At 58.7% G+C, this 16568-nt stretch overlaps 1 protein-coding gene and 2 long non-coding RNA genes across 9 annotated transcripts in view; 2 read left to right on the top strand and 1 right to left on the bottom strand.

Annotated features, from left to right (window-relative positions):
• Positions 1-18: 18 nt before the first annotated feature.
• On the bottom strand, positions 19-16416 carry SLC5A11 (solute carrier family 5 member 11). Of its 7 annotated transcripts, none has more exons than XM_025208285.1 (17): positions 16060-16416; positions 14419-14527; positions 10632-10814; positions 10191-10262; positions 9406-9510; positions 8867-8926; positions 7979-8083; positions 7173-7278; positions 6617-6697; positions 5952-6157; positions 5378-5513; positions 4564-4671; positions 3683-3833; positions 3063-3231; positions 2384-2599; positions 1555-1717; positions 19-448 (listed from the first exon to the last, which is right to left on the bottom strand). In XM_025208285.1, exons 3-17 carry the CDS (start codon positions 10767-10769, stop codon positions 228-230), a joined length of 2037 nt encoding a protein of 678 aa, XP_025064070.1. In that variant the 5' UTR covers positions 10770-10814; positions 14419-14527; positions 16060-16416; the 3' UTR covers positions 19-227. The 7 variants fall into 7 exon arrangements, with proteins under 7 accessions (XP_025064070.1, XP_025064071.1, XP_025064075.1 ...); XM_025208286.1 differs by having other exon boundaries at positions 16118-16416; XM_025208290.1 differs by lacking the exon at positions 10632-10814.
• Positions 1566-3219, top strand: LOC102383054. Its single transcript, XR_003094904.1, has 3 exons — positions 1566-1703; positions 2218-2470; positions 3085-3219. It is a non-coding gene; the product is annotated as an uncharacterized LOC102383054 (long non-coding RNA).
• Positions 3709-16568, top strand: part of LOC112550856 — a 28055-nt gene continuing 15195 nt past the window's right edge. The window contains exons 1-2 of the long non-coding RNA XR_003094905.1: positions 3709-3845; positions 5303-5441. This is a non-coding gene — a long non-coding RNA (uncharacterized LOC112550856). The remainder of the gene's footprint in view (positions 3846-5302; positions 5442-16568) is intronic.

Here is a 16568-nt window from a genome sequence, read left to right as displayed (position 1 = left end):
ACGTGCGCAGCAGCCGCGTGCCCGGGCGAGAAGGCACCCTGCACCCAGAGGTGGGCCCCAGCCCTTTGTCCGGCGCGGAGGCAAGGCTCTGGGTGCCCCCCCACAGCACGCCAGGAAGGATCACAGACTGCGTCACCTCTTCGTTAATAATTATTACTATTTACACCCATCTAAACAGGAAGGCCTGGGATTAGGTGACGGTGTCCCTGGCGTCCTGTGGCGAAGCGCTAGGCATAGTAGCCCCAGAGAAAGATCCCGGCGCACGTGCAGAGGATCAGGTTCACGTTCAGGACGTGTTTCACCAGCGGGTCCTCGTGCAGGACAGCCGCAACCGGCTCGGGCTTGGTGGGAGCTGCGTCCTCGGGGGAGCGCTCGTGTGGGCTCTCCATCCCACAGAGCCACAGGAAGATCCTCATCGCCTTGGAGTGCCTTTTGGTGCGGGCAGCGCCTAGAGCGATAGCAAACAGTGAGGCACGAAGTCCGTGTGGGGGACGAGCCTTGAACACCAGCACTCCTGAACACGTCACTTTAACACTGCCACGTACACACCCAGGCTGCAGCTCCTCATGTGAGGAACGTGTGAGCCACCGAGATCTAGGGGACTCCTCTAGGGGGTTCTGCTTATCCCTGCGGTCCTGTTCCTGCCCTGGAGGTCTAAGTTCAACACCTGCAGCCCCAGTGTTTCACAGGACACTACCCATCACCCGTATCAGCTGGTGCCCGTCAGTTCCCATTGCTCTGCACGTGCTTTCACCTCTCCTGGACTAGCGCTCTGCCCACTCCAAGCCCCAGGCTTGTGGCTGCAGGTTCCCCGAGCCCTGTTACAGGGGAGGACGTGCAGCTGGAGGACAAGCAGGGAATGCTGGGGCCCAGCACACGGGAGGGAGCTGGAATGCCAGTTGCAGCAAGTCGGCCCCCTCAGTGCTCTCTGTGCTAACTCCTTGCCCCTCTTCCTGCTGCTTTTGTTGCATGTAAAGGAACCTGCAGCCACAAAGGCTGGAAAGCTACTGAAACGAGCCCAGGCTTTCCACACCTGTGACGGTCATCATCTCTAAAGTGTGAGAAATGCAAGCTTGGGTGACGTGTCTGAGCCCAACGCAGGCAAGGAAAACATGCCAACAAAAATGGCGAGCCCTCCTTCGTTGCCCCCTGAGAGCGCAGCTCGGACTTCTCTGCTTTCCCTGATGCAAGAGCTGGTCTGAAGCTACCACTGGATGAGAAGTGGGCTTTCAGGAAAATGCTTGCAGTTTTGCTCCTGGTTTTCAGCTCTCCCATCCCATGGGCAGTTCAACCCCTAACACTGGTGCACACCATTTTCAGTGCCCTGTCCCTGTCCAGCTCCCTGTTTGATAGCAAGCACGTGCCATGCTATCAAGAGGTGTAGGTGAAACAAACCCCCGATCTACAGTCTTAGCAGGTAAAAGGCTTTTAGTATCCTGGAGACAAGCAAGCTGAAAGATACCACAGGAGTCATTTAATGCTTCCTGCCTTTCTGAAGTGCCCAGGGTTGGGTTTAACTGCAGTGGCTGCTGTGGGGAGCAGTGGGGCACTCACTTGTGTTGTCGTTGGGAATGCTTTCAGAAGCGATGCTGAAATCCATCGGGACGGCCGGACGCTCAGCTTTGCCTCCTCCACTTACAGCATCAGGAAAAGAGCCACCAGCTGCAGCTTTTGTGGGTGGTGGATCCCAGCGGGTGGACCAGGTAAGACGACTGATCTGGTGGCAGGAAGAGGGGTGTTATAGAACGTGGTTTTAAGGGGATGCATCAGCTCAGAGGGGCGGCACCGTTTAGGAAGTCTCAGGGCTGAGTTCTGGTCTGACACCCAAGCCGCGCTCTCAGAGCTGCTAACATCAGTAACCACAGGGACAATTATTAGTGCCACAGCTCTGCTCCCATGGGATAACCTCCCGTGGCAGGTGACCCCATTCCCCCAGGCCTGCAACCTGTGCCCAGTTCTGCAGGGCTCTTCCTTTTGCATTATCTGGGCTATGGCACCGTGATGCAGGGCCAGTCCCTGGTGGAGGCAGGTGCCTCTTTGCCTGGTGAGATTTGACCTGTATCAAGCAGGATGGGTTATGTGTGGGATCTAGCCAAGCGGTTCTGCGAGGAACCAGCCAGGAGCTCATCAAGGAGACACCCAATGCCTAAACTATTTGGGGGAAGGGGCAGATCCGTCACAGATGAAGTGAGACGTGTTGGGGCTGTGACTTCACAGGACAGGGAGGCTGTCCGGACCACGGCCCTGTTGTGGTATCATGGTGTTCCCACATGCAAAGGATGCGTGAAGACTCCCGTCCTGCATTGCTGACACGCGTGTGACCTGGGACATTCCCACACAACTGTGAGAGAGGAGCGAAAGGAACCTACGGGGGGTGACGCACCATTTCCTCGGAAGGGGGGTCTGTGAGCAGGCTCACGACCGTGGCCGTGATGGTGGTGATGGCAGCGAGGATCATGGAGAAGTAGAGGTAGTGCACGTATTTCACCACAGCCGGTCTGGTGTCCGGCTGGCTGCACTGCGGCTGGGGGTAGATGAAGTCCAGCACCATCCGAATGAGGCCCAGCAGCAGCCCCACCACCAGGCCCCAGAACGCGCCCTGGGGAGCAAAGATCGTGGGAACAGGAAGCACGTGTTGGCATGCTGTCTGTGCACAGTGCCCAGGCCCAGCACCTTCCTAGCTGCTCTGTCCAGGTGGGAAGGGAAGGGAGCCTGGTTGGCCCAACCACTATGTCTTCCTCCTCGTGCTGGTGTTGTGCGCACACATCTGCCCTACCCCAGCCAGTGTCCTGCTGATGGAGAGGAACCAGGCAGAGGCTCTATCCCCTCATGCTGCCATCTCATTGGGTGCCCAGGAGGAGCAGGGCAGTGGCGCAGGGTGGGTGCGCTTCCTGGCACCACCCATCAGGGTAAGGCCTTCCCCAGCTCCCCAGGTGGTGCAGGTAGGCACTGTCATACTGCAGGTGCTGTGCTGTGGGTGCACCAAGCCCCTGCCCCTCTGGCTACTCTGAGGGAGGCTAAGCTGAGCTGCCAGCACACACCACAGGGCACTGGGGTAATACCTTCTCATTTGTCCTCTTCCAGAAGCAGCCCAGGATGAAAACCATGGCCACTGGGGGCTGCAGGTAGGAGCTGATGGACTGGATGTAGATGAAGAGCTGCCCCCCTTGGCTGGCCTGCACCAGCGGGATCCACAGGATGGAGACCACGACAAGCAGCAGCACAAACACCCTGCCCAGGAAAGCCAGTCACTGCCCCTTCTCCTCCAGCCGCTGCTTGAGCAGTTCCCCCTCCGCCCCATCTTAGCACGATGGTGCTCTCCAGGGCTCAGCTCTTGGTCATCTGGTCCATGGGCTATCTGGCTCATTTCCTCTCCTTTCTCAGCCAAGTCCAGCCTCTCACAGATGCCACCTCTACGTGGTCTGTGCCGGTGCTGTGACCTCACCACGCCTCAGCTCTGCCATGTCTGACATCAGTCGATGGGGCCAGATTCCTGCCCAAGACCCTTGGAAGGAGCTCGTGACTGTGGCTGTTCAGCAGAGCGTGCCCTGAGCCAGAAGGGCCTGAGTCTGCTCCCCTTTGTTTCTAGGTCCCACCAGGACAGACGGGAGCCATGGGAACCTCTCCAGGCCCCAGCCCCACTTGCCCACCCCACAGCCTGCTGGGCTGCACTGGGCCCTACCTGCCGACAACCATGAGCTCCCACTCCGAGGAGCGGGGCCGGAAGTGGCGCCACAGGTCGATGGTGAAGATGGTGCTGGCACTGTTGAAGATGGACGTCAGGGAGGACATGAGGGCCGCGATCATCACTGACATCATCAGGCCCCGGAGCCCTACAGACCAAGGTAGGGGCAGCTGTCTCATTGCTGCCCATGGAAAGCAGCCTGAGCCCAGCTTCCCTCTCGGGGGACAGGCTCCTCTGACAGCCAACTGCTGCACGCTCCTGAGCTCGACCCTTTGTGCTGCAGGCGGCAGCCTCCAGTGCCCTGGGCAGCCACCGGCCCCCCAGCCCAAAAAAACGTATCCCTCTCTACCCTTATGGCTGCCCTAGTCCCCTCCAGGGGGGCACAGGCTTTCCTCTGCCCTGCCTGCTGGGTGACTGAGAGGCACGTGAGCTACAAGTAGGGGACAGGCCCCGTCTGCCCACTCCTGTGTGGACAGTGATTGTGCTCCCTGGAGGCTCCAAACACCCAGACACTATGGTGATGGTCACAGCCATGGCCCTCGCCCTCTAGGGAACCAGTCATGCCCAGCGGCATACACACGCTGTCCATGTGCTGGAACCAGGCTCCCCAACAGGAGGATAATGGACAGGGCTGGCAGGGGCTCCTGGGACCATCAGGTCAAAGCATCTGTACAATACCAGATGCAGGAGCCACCGGGGTAACGCCTGTTTGTACCATGACCTCCTTTATAACATCTCGTCTTGGCTTAGAAATCACCTGTGCTGGAGAGTCCCCGACAGCCCCTGATCGGCCTCTCGGTGGCCAACTCCCCTCGCCATGACATTGGTGCCGTAGGCCTAGCTTCACACCTGTCCGTCCTCGTGAGCAAGCTTCTTACCTAGGGGCAGGAGCTCGATGACCAGCTTGGGGTAGGCGATGTCAGAGCAGCCGGATGGGTTGCCACAGATTTGCTTGCAGACCTCTGGATCTGCACAAGCCACCAGATCTATGAGAGATTGGGGAGGGGACAGCAATCAGGAGCTGTGAGGAACGAGTCCTGCCAAGTGATAAGCAGAGGATGGTGCGGGCCTGCCCTTCTGGGTAGAGGAGCACGTGGAGCACTGGGCATTCCCCTTCCTCAGCTCCCAGGGGCTGAGGAACAGCCCTCATCCAAAATGTGCTGCACAGGCGGCTTGCCTCATGCCCTGTCTCCTTCCCTGTGACCGCTGTCTTGCCTGAAGTGAATGGCACGTGCTGACAAGGGCAGGCCTGTGTGTAGCCAGGCCCTGGGCACCGTCAGGGGACTAGTGGCCCAAGGCTGTCTCTTTCCTCAGTGCTGCAGACCTGGGCTCCAGGCCCAAAGAGAGCAGCATCGGGAGCTGAGTTAGTACAGGGAGCCCCGGTGGCTTGAGACATGCCTCGGTAAGGAAGGGGTCTGGTTCCCAGGAGCAAGTGAGGAGCAGACTAACAAATCCACTAGAAGGAAAAAATAGTTACTGCCATCCACTCCAAGCTTCCCATATTTGAATGCATGAGGATATGACCAGGTCTGTGACCTGTAAGGAAATCTCTGGGGTGAATAGCACCCTTCTGCTCCTGGCACTTGAGCCATCATAGCCTTTTTGTTTGTTCTGCAGGGCCTGTCCCCTGGGTGCCGCGTAGCCACTGCAGTCCATGATGACAGACCTGGACACATCTCCCTCAGCTCTTACCTGGGAAGAGGATCCGGCTGATCATGCCTGGCATCACCATCATGAAGAGGGGCAAGATCTTCAGGTAGGAGGTCATCAGTGAGCCTCCTTTGGCATGAGAGAGGTTCTTAGCAGCCAGGGACCTTTGGACGATGACCTATGAATCAGGAGGACAGTTTTGTTCAGCGTCTGGTGGCAAGTGGAAAGAGTAACAAGGTGGCAGGATGTGGGTTTCTGTGTCCGGCTGCCCCCTGGCTCTGGGAGCCCAAGACGATCTGGCTGTCAGTGGCAGGAGATAATGAGCAATCAGGCCATTAGTATCATTAAGCAGAGAGAAGGATGTGAGGCCATGTGGGTTCACGCCAGCCCCATGTGGGCCATGTGGGTTCGTGTGGTGCACATTTCACTCCTGTGTTCTGACGGTCCGAAAGCAGTCGGCTACATGCTGCTGGGGGGTCAGTGGCTCCGGATTTGGGTTTGAAGCCACCAGATTCCCAGTCAACCTGGGCTCTGTCCCAAGCCTGGGGCTGTTCTGAATCTTGGCTGGCCTCACAGCATATCTAAAGGTTATATTATCCAACAAGCCGTGACCTACCTGATCTGTACACCAGTACCAAAGGGACGGGATGGTCATTCCAACCAGAACGCCCGGCCAGGGGAGGTCAGAGGTGACAGGGTCTCGGAAAATATGGAAGGCATCGTCTCGCGGCAAGCCACAGCTGCTGTTTGCCTTGTGGCTGATGGCAATGGCACTGAAGTATTTGGCTTGCAGAGCTTCAATCCCACCAACCTTAGCAAAGCCTAAAAGAGGGCACAGGAAGCAGATGCTGCATTGCCCACAAAAGCTTGTGCCTTGCAGAACAAGCTAGTCTTTATGGTGCAACCCTGCCCTGCCTTCAGCCTGACTTCAGACTACCATGACTACCTGCCTCCCCAGGTATGTTAGTGGAATTGGACCCAGACTGGCAATCACAGTTTATATGTCATTAGTTACTGGTCGAGAGGTTTGGATGGCTCTGGTATGGTATTGGTATGGTATTTTCAGGTGAAGACCACAGCTTTCCTTTTAATATTTTCATGGAGCACCTATGCATTTTTCCCCCACTGGGAACGATCACGGTATGACTGGCAAGCCCAGCTGTTCTCCTGAGAATATCAGAACCAATGAAGCGGGTTGCTCTGCTCTGTTTGCCCAGGTTCAGGCTGGGAGCCCGGGCATTGTCAGGTGGAGGCCCTCCCGGCTCCCTGGCGCATACTCACTGAAACCCATGAGCGTTAGCGCCCCGATCAGCATGATGAAGGTCTGCAGGGCGTCCGTGTAGATCACAGCTGCCAGGCCACCTGATGGGAGAGCAGAAGAGATGAGTCATGGGGGATGGGGCTGTTTTGAGCAGTGACGGCTCCTGCACTGCCAAAGGGGGCTGCCAAGCTCTCCAGCCCCCAGGCTTGGCGTGACATGCCTCAAAGATGTGGCTTGTTCTGACTGTAGTGGGAGCACCGAGACCAGCTCCCTGGGGACATTTGCCTGAAATTGCTCATGGGCTGAACTGAAAGAGGCAGCCTTGGGCAGCCCATTTGGGCACCAAGGGATGATACTGGCACATGCTCACATGCTCTATCCTCTTTTGGGGCTTTGCCTGGCTTGGCTGCTGGAAAGGGCAAGCACCTTTCATTAGCTCTGGCACGATCAACAGTGAGACATGCAGAGAGCCAAGCAAGCACGGTGCCAGCACGGGGCATCCTGTGCACCTGGGCAAGGAGGGGGGCTGTGGCGCGGTGCTATGTCCTGTCTGGGGTCTGCGGTGTGGAGACGCACCTGCTACCGTGTACACTGCTGTGATGGCCAGCAGACCCGTGACTGCCACGTAGAGGTCCCAGTGCAGCGCCTGCTGGATGAACAGGGCCCCCGCATACATGTCCACCTAATGGCAGAGAGAGTGGGTGTCATCACAAGTGAGCCCAGCGGGGTGCAGTGGGTGCCAAGCTGCCTGCCTTTTTACTCCCTTCTGGCTGCCTCTTTTCCATCAATTTTCAGAGCAGCTTTCCCTGGGGCACATCTCTCTCCAGTGCGGCCTCACCTTCTCCCCCTGCTACCTCTCCCACCTGCCCCCATCCATGGTCAGCTTCAAGGGTGCAGCCAGGCACAGCTGGGCCCTGGACTCAGAGGACAAATACCTGCCGGAGTTTTCTCATTTGGTCCAACCCCCGCCCATGGGGTAGTTAATTAGTAGCCAGCAAGGTGTTGCACAAGGGTTGATTAAATTATTTATTGACAGTCCTGAGAGCAGTAAATCACTGGAGACAGCAGGCTCCTGGCTCGCACCTTCCCGTCTATCCTGCTGACACCGGGGTCGCGTCTGAACGTGCCAGGACCTGGGCATGTTACCCTGGTGCAGGGATTGAACACCAGACATTCACGGGAACTAGAGAGGTGTGAGCCATTCTCACCATGCTCCCCTGCTCCTGCAGCACATCCTACTGCTCCCTCCTGTGCCCCCTCGGGAGCTTTCGCTGCCCTCCTTGCAGGATGTCTCCAGGGCCAAGCCCCACCTGTATTTCTCAGTGCCAACAGCCACCTCCCAAGACCATTTGCCTCAGCTGCCTTCCCCTACCCTCACTTACAGAGATCTTGGTGAAGATGTAGATGAACAAGTAGAGAACTGCCAGGAAGATCTGGATCCTTTTGCCTCCGAAGCGGCGCCTCAAGTACTCGGGCATGGTGGTGACCTGTGTGGATGGAGAGACTGCCAGAGGAGGGGCCGTGCGGCAGCTCTCTCAGTGGCAGAGGCTGGGCAGAGGGTCCCAGCTGGTGGCTTTGTTGGCATTGGGCTGCATGTGCCTCAGTATCATGGTCTCTTGGGCACTGAACAGCACTGGTGTCTTGCCACTCGGGTCTGGCACATGGGCCAATGCAGCTACTTGCAGATGGCAATAACAGTGCCCGCTTCCCCTCCAGTGCTGTGAGAGCTCTGCCTGCTCTATCCTCTGCTTCCTCTGGGCTCTGTGAGCCCCCTGGCCAGGAGTGCTGAGCCCCAGAGCTCTGGCTTTGCTACCCAGGTGATCACCTGTACTGGTAAAACCATTTGTGCCAGTGGCTTGGCCATGTCTGTCTCAAGCACCCTGCAATTCCTCCTTCCATTCCTGTGTCAGGGATGTGCCACTTCCCCTGAGCTCAGGTGTCTGTTCCCAAGGGGGAGCACTTAATTTTGGCAGGGAAACATAGCGTCCAGGGATCCAGGCAAGGGCCAGGCCACCCCTTCCTCATCCCCCCTCTTACCTGGGCAGTCCCAGCTTCCTGCAAGGAGTTTCCTGACTCCCCTCCCTAGGGAGAGCCCCTGGATATGACCTGCTGACTGCCACTGGGTGAGCAGAGCAGACCCATGAGTGAGTGAAGGGGACACAGCTTCTGCAGGAGCTTTGCCTGAAGCACAGGCCTTCCTAACTGAATCTGTGCACTGAACAAGAGGGTTGCAAAGGCAACTGCTGCACCCAGCCCAGCTGTATACTCACCCCTGCTGCTATGTAAATCGGAAGGAATAGCCAGGCCAGCACCAAGACACAGAACATGCCCTGTGAAGGAAGGGGAGATGCAGGTCAGAGGGGCTGGCACTGCTGGGGTCAGATGGCTCCTTCTCACACGTGTGTCTGGGCCTCTGCCCAGCTGTCACAGAGGCTCCATGGAGCCAGCACCTGGCCACGGTTCTCCAGCTTCTCCTGGAGGGCTCTGGGCATCTGGAGTTGGGGACTGGACTCCAGACCAGGGGAGGAACTGTTGGATCCAGCACAGTGACAAGACAGCACTGCCGCCACCACAGCCTGTGCAGCAGGAGTGTATTGATCTGAGCTGCTTTGGAAGCACAGTACAGCCGGGCAGGACCCTAACTCAGAGCGCAGCCCGATGGACCCACACCTCCCAGCTTCTTCATGCCTCATCCTCAGACAGCACGAGCAGAGCATCCTCCAGCAGAGGGGTGGAGAGCGGCTCGGTGGTGCCACCTGGCAGGATCTAGATGGGACCCCACGCTCCCGAGAGCCACGGCTGCACTCACGTTCCACTCGTAGGCTGTAGCAGCGATACCCGAGGCTGCCCCCGATCCTGCCAGGCCAATGAAATGCCCACTGCCCACGTTGCTGGCAAACAGGGAGGCACCCACCTGCAGGGGAAGAGGGAGTCAGGACCATGTCTTCCAAGGGGAATAGGCCTCAGACCAAGGGGTGACCCTTGGGTAAGCCTCATCCAAACCACTCGCGCAATCATGCCAGCTCCAGGGCCCGGGCTTCACCTTCCTGCTGCCCAAGGTAGTGAAATCCTGTTGTCCCTTGCTGCCTTTCCTCCCCTCTTCCCTGCCTGCTTTACTCTCCCGGGCACCTCTGCCCAGCATCCTTCCTTCCCTCAGGGCCTGTTGCTCATCCCAAGATTTGCTCCAGAGCTCCCTGCTTCTGATTCAGCAGGGTGTTCCCGTCAGCAGGGCGTTTTCTGCTTCCGTCTTTCACAGGGACAGAAACAGGCCTGGAGTTTCCTCCTGCCTGCCACCGGGGCATCACCGTCCTTGCCTCCGCGCTGGGAGCCCCTCAGACAAGCAAAGGGGCCCTGTGGGAATGGGCGGAGCAGCCCAGGATGCCAGGGCACCAGCTGGGTGTTCCCTCCCAGAGACCCGTCCACCCCAGGCTTTGCAAATTCCAGCTCAAGACTGGAGGAAAGCGCTGAGCCTAGCCAGGGAGCTGAGCACCAGGGAAGCAAGCGGCACACTCTGATCCTTGGGTCTGCAATACGCTGGCATCCTCTCAGCAGAGGGATCCCACAGGACGCAAGCACCACCCAGGCAACACTTACGGGCCACCACACCATGTCCCCACCAGCCAGGAAGTAGCCCTTCACCGTGTTCCTCTGGGTCTTCCACATGGACTGGGGAGGAAAGACAGGGCAAGAACGTCAGACCCCCGTGCACGTGGCCCTAGCACCCTGCAAGACCAGTGCCCTGTTGCCAACAGGCTTGCTCCAGATCCATGAGGAGCGTGAGCCAATGATGGTACAAAGCAACATGTCTTCTGACATCCACTGCATCCTGGGTAACGCTGATCAGGTTGGGACCAGACTCTCAGCCCTGGAGTCCCCCATGCATTGACTTCTCCAGCGCAGCCTGTGGGATGCCGTGGCTGGGGCTGCAGCCATTCCTATCCAGGCTGGCTGAAGCCACGCTGGAGACCTGACGTGAGCCAGGCACAGATGGACTATGCCAGCGCAGCCAGGAGACCTGCAGAAGCAGTGCCTTACCCACAGCCCGACAGCCAGGACGAAGAGGAAGTACAGGACAAGGACAGCGATGTCTACGGCTTCCAGCGTGTGCTGAGGAAACGCATCCCACGTGGGCATGACGGAGGTGCCAGGTGGAGTGCTGTGGGGGCTCTCCATGGCTGCTGGTCAGGGCGGCACTCCTTTCCCTCCGGGTGCATTTATCTGGGCGAGAGCAGGCTCACTGTTACCGGGAGGCACGCAGCTCTGTGCTGAGTGCCCCGCGGGGCCTGGGCACCCTGGCTGTGGCCGGGATTCTGCTCAGGTCAGTGCTGCAGGGGAGACGGTTGCATTCAGCTGTGTCCAGGGATCCCCGTCACTGCCATGGAGCAGCTGGAGACTGAGCCAAGGAGGGCGGCTCGGGCAGTCTGGTCAGTGAAGCCAGCAGTGCGGGGGGAGCAGTGGAAATTTTCCTGCTTGACCCTCTTAAGGGCTGGGCCAGGCCCAGAGGAGCCAGCTCGAATCACCTCACTGGCAAGCCCAAACTCCTGGCTCTGAGAACCAACCCCTCCACATAGCACCCAGCATGTGGAGGCTTGGCAGCCTCGCACCAAGCAGAGAGTACAAACCCTCAGCCCTGGGCAGGGCATGGAGGTCCCAGGGTTTGCCGTGCCTGAGCAGCTGATGTAAGAACAGCCTGGGCAGGGTGTGCAGGGACCGGCTGGAGTCCTGCAGAGGGGTCAGAGGGCTGTGCTGCTGGCTCCTAACCAGGGGCTTCCTGCCCCAGGCAGAGCGGGGCCCCGCGTCCCCAGGGCACTTGCAGCAAGGGGAAATGGGGCCAACTTCGTTAGTTCTCTTTTATGAGCCTGTTCTTCCCAGCCTGGCTGCAGGGTGGCACACAGGGCACTGGCTGGGCTGAGCAGCCCAAGTGCCCTGCTGGTGCCCTGTGCAGCTAGGGCACAGATGCTTCCCTCGGGGAGAGTCTGGGGGCTGGGAGTCAGTACCCGTTGTCTCCAAGGGAAACACCTGCTGCAGGACAGGTCCCAGGTGAGTGGCTCCGGCAGCCGCAGCCAGGGAGTGTCCCCCCCTTCCCACCACCGTGCCTCCTTCAGTTTGAGAGGGGGCACTGAGCCAGGTCCCCCTGGCTCCCACCAGCATCTCGCTGTCCAGTGCTGCCCTGAAAAACCTTTACCTCTCCTGCCCCTGGTGTGCACAGAGGTGGTTCCCTGGGACGGGGCTCCGGTTCAGCGGCTCACTCACTGTGTCATAGCCCCTCAGGGGGCTGGGCTGGGCTGGGCTGGGGGCGGCTCCAGGGCCTCGGTGACAGCCTGGTCAGGGTGGGGGCATTTGCTGCTCCTTGCTCCCTTGGCACTCGCTGGCAGACAGGCAGGTGCCTTGGGCACTTGCAGCACAGCCCTCGTGCTTCTACCCAAAGAAGGAGGGGTGGGAGAGCCTGTCTCCCCCAAGAGACCTGAGACTGAGCTGCACCCTGCTCCTGCAGGTCTGCGGGGCGGCGTCTGCCTGCTGCTGCTCTGGCAGTGGCACGGAGCAGCCGGGAGCAAGGAGCAGACAAACGAGTTCTCCCACAGGATGTCCCAGCCCCCTCCAGGAAGCATGAGCTGGGACAGCCCCTTCTCCATGGGTGTTTACTGCACTTCCATCACCAGCCTCACCAGGTGGCCAACATGGGATGAATTAGCATCGCCAGGAAACAGCTCTGGCCAGCAGCTGCCAGCTCCGGACAGCCTACAGGCCAGACACAGCTTGCCTGTGGGGCACAGCTTGTCCCTGCACCTGCATAGGGCAGGCTCCCAGGAACTCATCTAATGCCATCATGTGTGGAGCCAACGCTGCAGATGGACCAGGATGACAGCACGGCCTTCCCCGCTTTGCAGTGCACAGGGTGGCTGGGTGGCCAGCCCCTGCATCTGCAATGCCCGTCTGGAGCCCAGCCCTGTGGCACACTGCATCGGGGAGTTTTGACTGTACCCCTGGAAGAGGTGGGGGCGAGTCCCCTAGGGAGCTACGATCCAGTGCCTGTCCTCGGAGCGGCACATCTGGACGCGCTGTACTTGGTGCTGCTGGCGCCTGGCATTTCTGCGGCTGCTTCCACCCCTCGCCACAGCCCCAGGCCCAAGCAAAGCTTGGTCCTCGAAGCTCTGCTGACAGGTAGTGCCTTCGGCCTGTGCAAGTCGGCAGTGATCCAATCTGGCTTTGGATCCGGCCACTTCGGATGGCCGCCATCTGATCTGGAGCTCCGGACCGGGTTTCTGCCTCGATCTGGCCGAAGCTTCGGTGCCGCCTCGGAGATCCGGCCATAGGGTATAATGGGGAATCAATGAAATATCTGTAACATTATTTCTTGTCCGATTTGGATGAAACTTGCGGGGATGGTAGCCTCTGATGAGCGCATGAAACCTGCCAAGTTTCAGGAAGATTGGTACAGGGGCTTGGGGGGGAACTGTACCCCAAATTCTTGAAAGCCAAACTTCTGTCACGGCTGTGTGTCACACCACAGTGGGGTGAAAACTGCAGGGCTGGTGGCTCTTACTGAGGCCACAAAGCCTGCCAGCCGTGGAGGAGATCAGTGCAGGGGAGTCTGGGGCTCTGCACCCCTAGCTGCTGACAGACAAAACTCGTGCCAAGACTGTGTCTGTCTTGGGGCAGTTGATCCTCTGTATTGATCCTTTCCTCTCCTTAGCCTGGTTTCGTAGGTGCTAATTGCTGCTCGTTATGCAGTAGCTAGGTCTCGTGTATTGAGCTGGTCCCTGGTCCCGGAGTGAATCATGATCGATCGATTGGTAGCCGGGAACACAGCAGCCCAGCAGCCAGGCCTGCAGCGGGGTCTCCCCTCCCCGCCCCAACACAGACACAGTCAGTCCCACAGTGCCCATGGCACCAGTTTTGCTTGTCTGCAGCTTGAGGGGCAGTTCCCCCCAAACCCCTGCACCGATCTTGAAACTTGGCAGGCTTCCTCCTCTCTGCAGAGTCTACCACCCCTGAAAATTTCATCCAAATCAGACAAAAAACAAAGTTATAGATATTTTATTGTTTCCCCATTATACCCTATGGCCGGATCTCCGAGGCGGCTCTGAAGCTCTTCGGGAGCTCCGAACCGCTTCGGGAAGCCGAATGAGGCCAGCGCTTCGACCCGGACGTGCTGCTTTGGGCCCCGAAGTGTCCGAAGCTTCTCCAGATCCGAAGCTCTGTCCGAAGCCTCGCACAGCCCTATAGTGCCTGCTGCAGGCACTCAACCATGTGGAGGGCTGGACCCTGTGCGCTGGGGTTGCTTCCTGCCTCTCCTGAAGCGTGTGCAGGTCTAGGTTGCAACACCTGTACAGTGCACAGCGTCAGCAGGAGGGAGTTACCTTCCCAGAGGAGACTGTGGCTAAACAGGTACTGGTCTGTTGGCAGGATCCCCTGGCCAGCCTGGCAGGGCACGAGGGGCATAGGCAGCTCTGCTGCTGCTGATTGTCAGCACTTGCTGTGCCTGGGGCCAGTGGAAAGTTTGCCTGTGTTGTGAATTCAGGTCACAGCCTGGTCTCCCTTGGCTCCCTTGGCACGAGCGGCAGCGCTCCGCTAGGCAGGGGCTTGGAGGGGACAACATCCGTGGCATCAGAATGAGCCAGCCCTGCATCAATGGTCCCAGCCGAGGTGGCTGCCCACGTGGTCCCCGACACCAGGGGGATTGTATTGTTCCTGTGGCTTCTCACGCAGGATTTTTTAAGCCTTCCCTGGGCTGCACAGGGCTAGCAAAGCCTAGAGCAGAACCGAACCTGCCAGGATCCCCGGAGTTCCCAAGCGCAAGGTAGAAGCTGAGGGCACTTACTGCGTCCAGCCAGGTCTCATTCTGCTCCCCTGCGCGCGGCACCAGCAGCCTCCTGCCAGCTGACAGCACGGCTTAAATATTGCCAGGGGATTGGGCTTTGCCAGCGAAGCTGTGAACGGTGTCACAAGGGATGAGAAGGAAAGTTTATGGGCAAAGTTAAACTAATTGGCCTCCCCCACCCCCTAGCTGCTCTCTGTGTCCCTGGCTCCTCTGGTGAGAAATGTGTTCTTGCTGTCACGGCCCACGGTCAAACTCCAAAGTGTGCCATTCACTTAAGCAATCATTCCAGCTAAAGGGGAAGCAAGTGGCAGAGAGGGAAGTGCCCTGCTACCCCACCTGCCACCTCCCCACCCTCTTGGAGAGCTGAGATTGCAATTGGCCCCCTGGCCCTGGAACTGTACAGAGCAGAGCCAAGCCCCGTCTCCCCTTGTCCCAGCCCCAGGGGCTCTTATCCCAACCCCAGGTATTTGTTTCGCACCCGGGGCCCAGCCTGAATCCAGACCTGTGCTCCCAGCTCGAGCGTATGAGAAACACATGAAGTGAGGCACCCATGTCAGATAGGAAACGGACAATAGAGGGAGCAGACCCCTCCTAGGGGAGGAGGCATCACAGCGGGGGGCATGGCATATCTCTCTGAGACCAGCACCAGTCATGTGCCAATCGCATCTGGCTGGGCACTGCCCAGGAATGCTTGCCTCTGCCACGCTCAGCCTGGTGTCAGGTGAGCTGATCGCCAACCCTAGCCCATGCTTGCAGGGTGTTTAAGACACTGGTGTGCCTCCAGTCACGTAGCTAGCCCAGGCACGACCTGCTTCCAGGTGCTGGGGTTTTTCGCTAGGATTTCAGTCTGTTTTCTTCTCTCAGGGTATTTTTACCGGCCTTTCAGCTGACCTGGCCTCGCTTCTGCTTTGGCCGGGGGTGACCTCCCCTGCCAGCAGGGAATGGAGCCACTGAGATGCCAGCCATCTCATGAGATGCCAGCCATCTCATGGCTTGGCCTTGCAGTGAACTTCCCCAGGGACCCGTCATCGGCTGCAGCTGAATAGAAGTGTCTTGTCCTGCCTGTTGTCAGTGTGAGCTCCCCCCTCCCCGGATCCCAGGAGCATTGTGGTTTTGCCAAAGTTTTCAGAACAACTGGTGCCCCTCCCGGCGCCCCGGCTACTAGAACCAGGAGCCAGGTTGCAAACTCTGTGTCTGTTGGCTTCGTTTTCTAGGCCTAGAGGTCCAAGCAGGGACAAGCTGAGCACACTCCAAGGCTCAGAGTCCTGGGTGGTCAAGGGAGTAAGATGAGCCCAGGATTTCGTGCCCCATCTCAGGACTTTTGGAAGCAACTCATAGTTTTGGGCTGCCTGGAGCAGGCAACACTGGAATGCACTCTCTACCCTGCTCAATACCAGCGATCGTCTAGAACCACGGCTGTGACCAGCGACAGACAGGCCCTGGGAAGGCTCAGGGTTGCCATCCAGACACCTGCCAGCCCCTGGTGCTTGTGCACGGCCATCAGCCCGTGCAGCCCAGAAACACCTGGGACAGCGGTTTTGCCTGGGATTTCCATCTGTCTACGCAGGTTCCCCCGTGGCACCCACCCACACAGCATCACCGCACGAGCCACCAGGAACAGAGCGAGGCACTTGGACTCACTTTGAGATACATCAAGCCAAGCTGAGGGGTTGGTTCCTGGCTGGGGCTGAGCTCCTACCGTTCTGCCTCAGCCCGGCAGCCTGTCAGGGCTGGTTCAGGCCGAGCTCTGCTGGGACTCCATTAGGGCTTTTCGCTGTCTTTCCAGCATTTCCTTGCTTCTCGTGGGAACCAGCACAAAGCTAAGTGCCAGCCAGATTTGCTTCATTTACAGCATGCCCAGCAATGGCTTGGGGACGATTTTGTTGCTTGCGTGGGAGGGAGACGATGTCTTCCAGGCTGTGCCAGGCCAGGAAGGAGCCCTGGCCGCTTCATGGTGCCCAGGGTGGTCACGAGGCTGCCTCCTGCATTCAGTGTTTCCTTCCCAAGGCCATGCGCACTGATGAATGAGTGAGTGAGTGGCAGGGCTGGGCACAAGCTGTTAACCATTAATGGCCCAAGGCTCAAGGGGCAGTGCTCAAATTATGCTGCTTTTGTCTATGTGGAGTGTGGGGCGTATCCATGAAGCAGCG

Source organism: Alligator sinensis, unplaced genomic scaffold (genome assembly GCF_000455745.1).
Source record: "Alligator sinensis unplaced genomic scaffold, ASM45574v1 scaffold1164_1, whole genome shotgun sequence".
NCBI classification, from domain to species: Eukaryota; Metazoa; Chordata; order Crocodylia; family Alligatoridae; genus Alligator; species Alligator sinensis.
This window is presented reverse-complemented; position numbering and strand designations above follow the sequence as displayed.

Bases quoted from the DNA above. Each gene is read 5' to 3' on its own strand.
- SLC5A11 (XM_025208285.1), bottom strand. From the start codon at position 10,769: ATGGAGAGCCCCCACAGCACTCCACCTGGCACCTCCGTCATGCCCACG. The intron at 10,263-10,631 runs GTAAGGCACTGC...TTTCCTCCCCAG, and splicing joins TCCTGGCTGTCGGGCTGTGG to TCCATGTGGAAGACCCAGAG. The intron at 4,672-5,377 runs GTAAGAGCTGAG...AATCTCTCATAG, and splicing joins CAGCCGGATCCTCTTCCCAG to ATCTGGTGGCTTGTGCAGAT.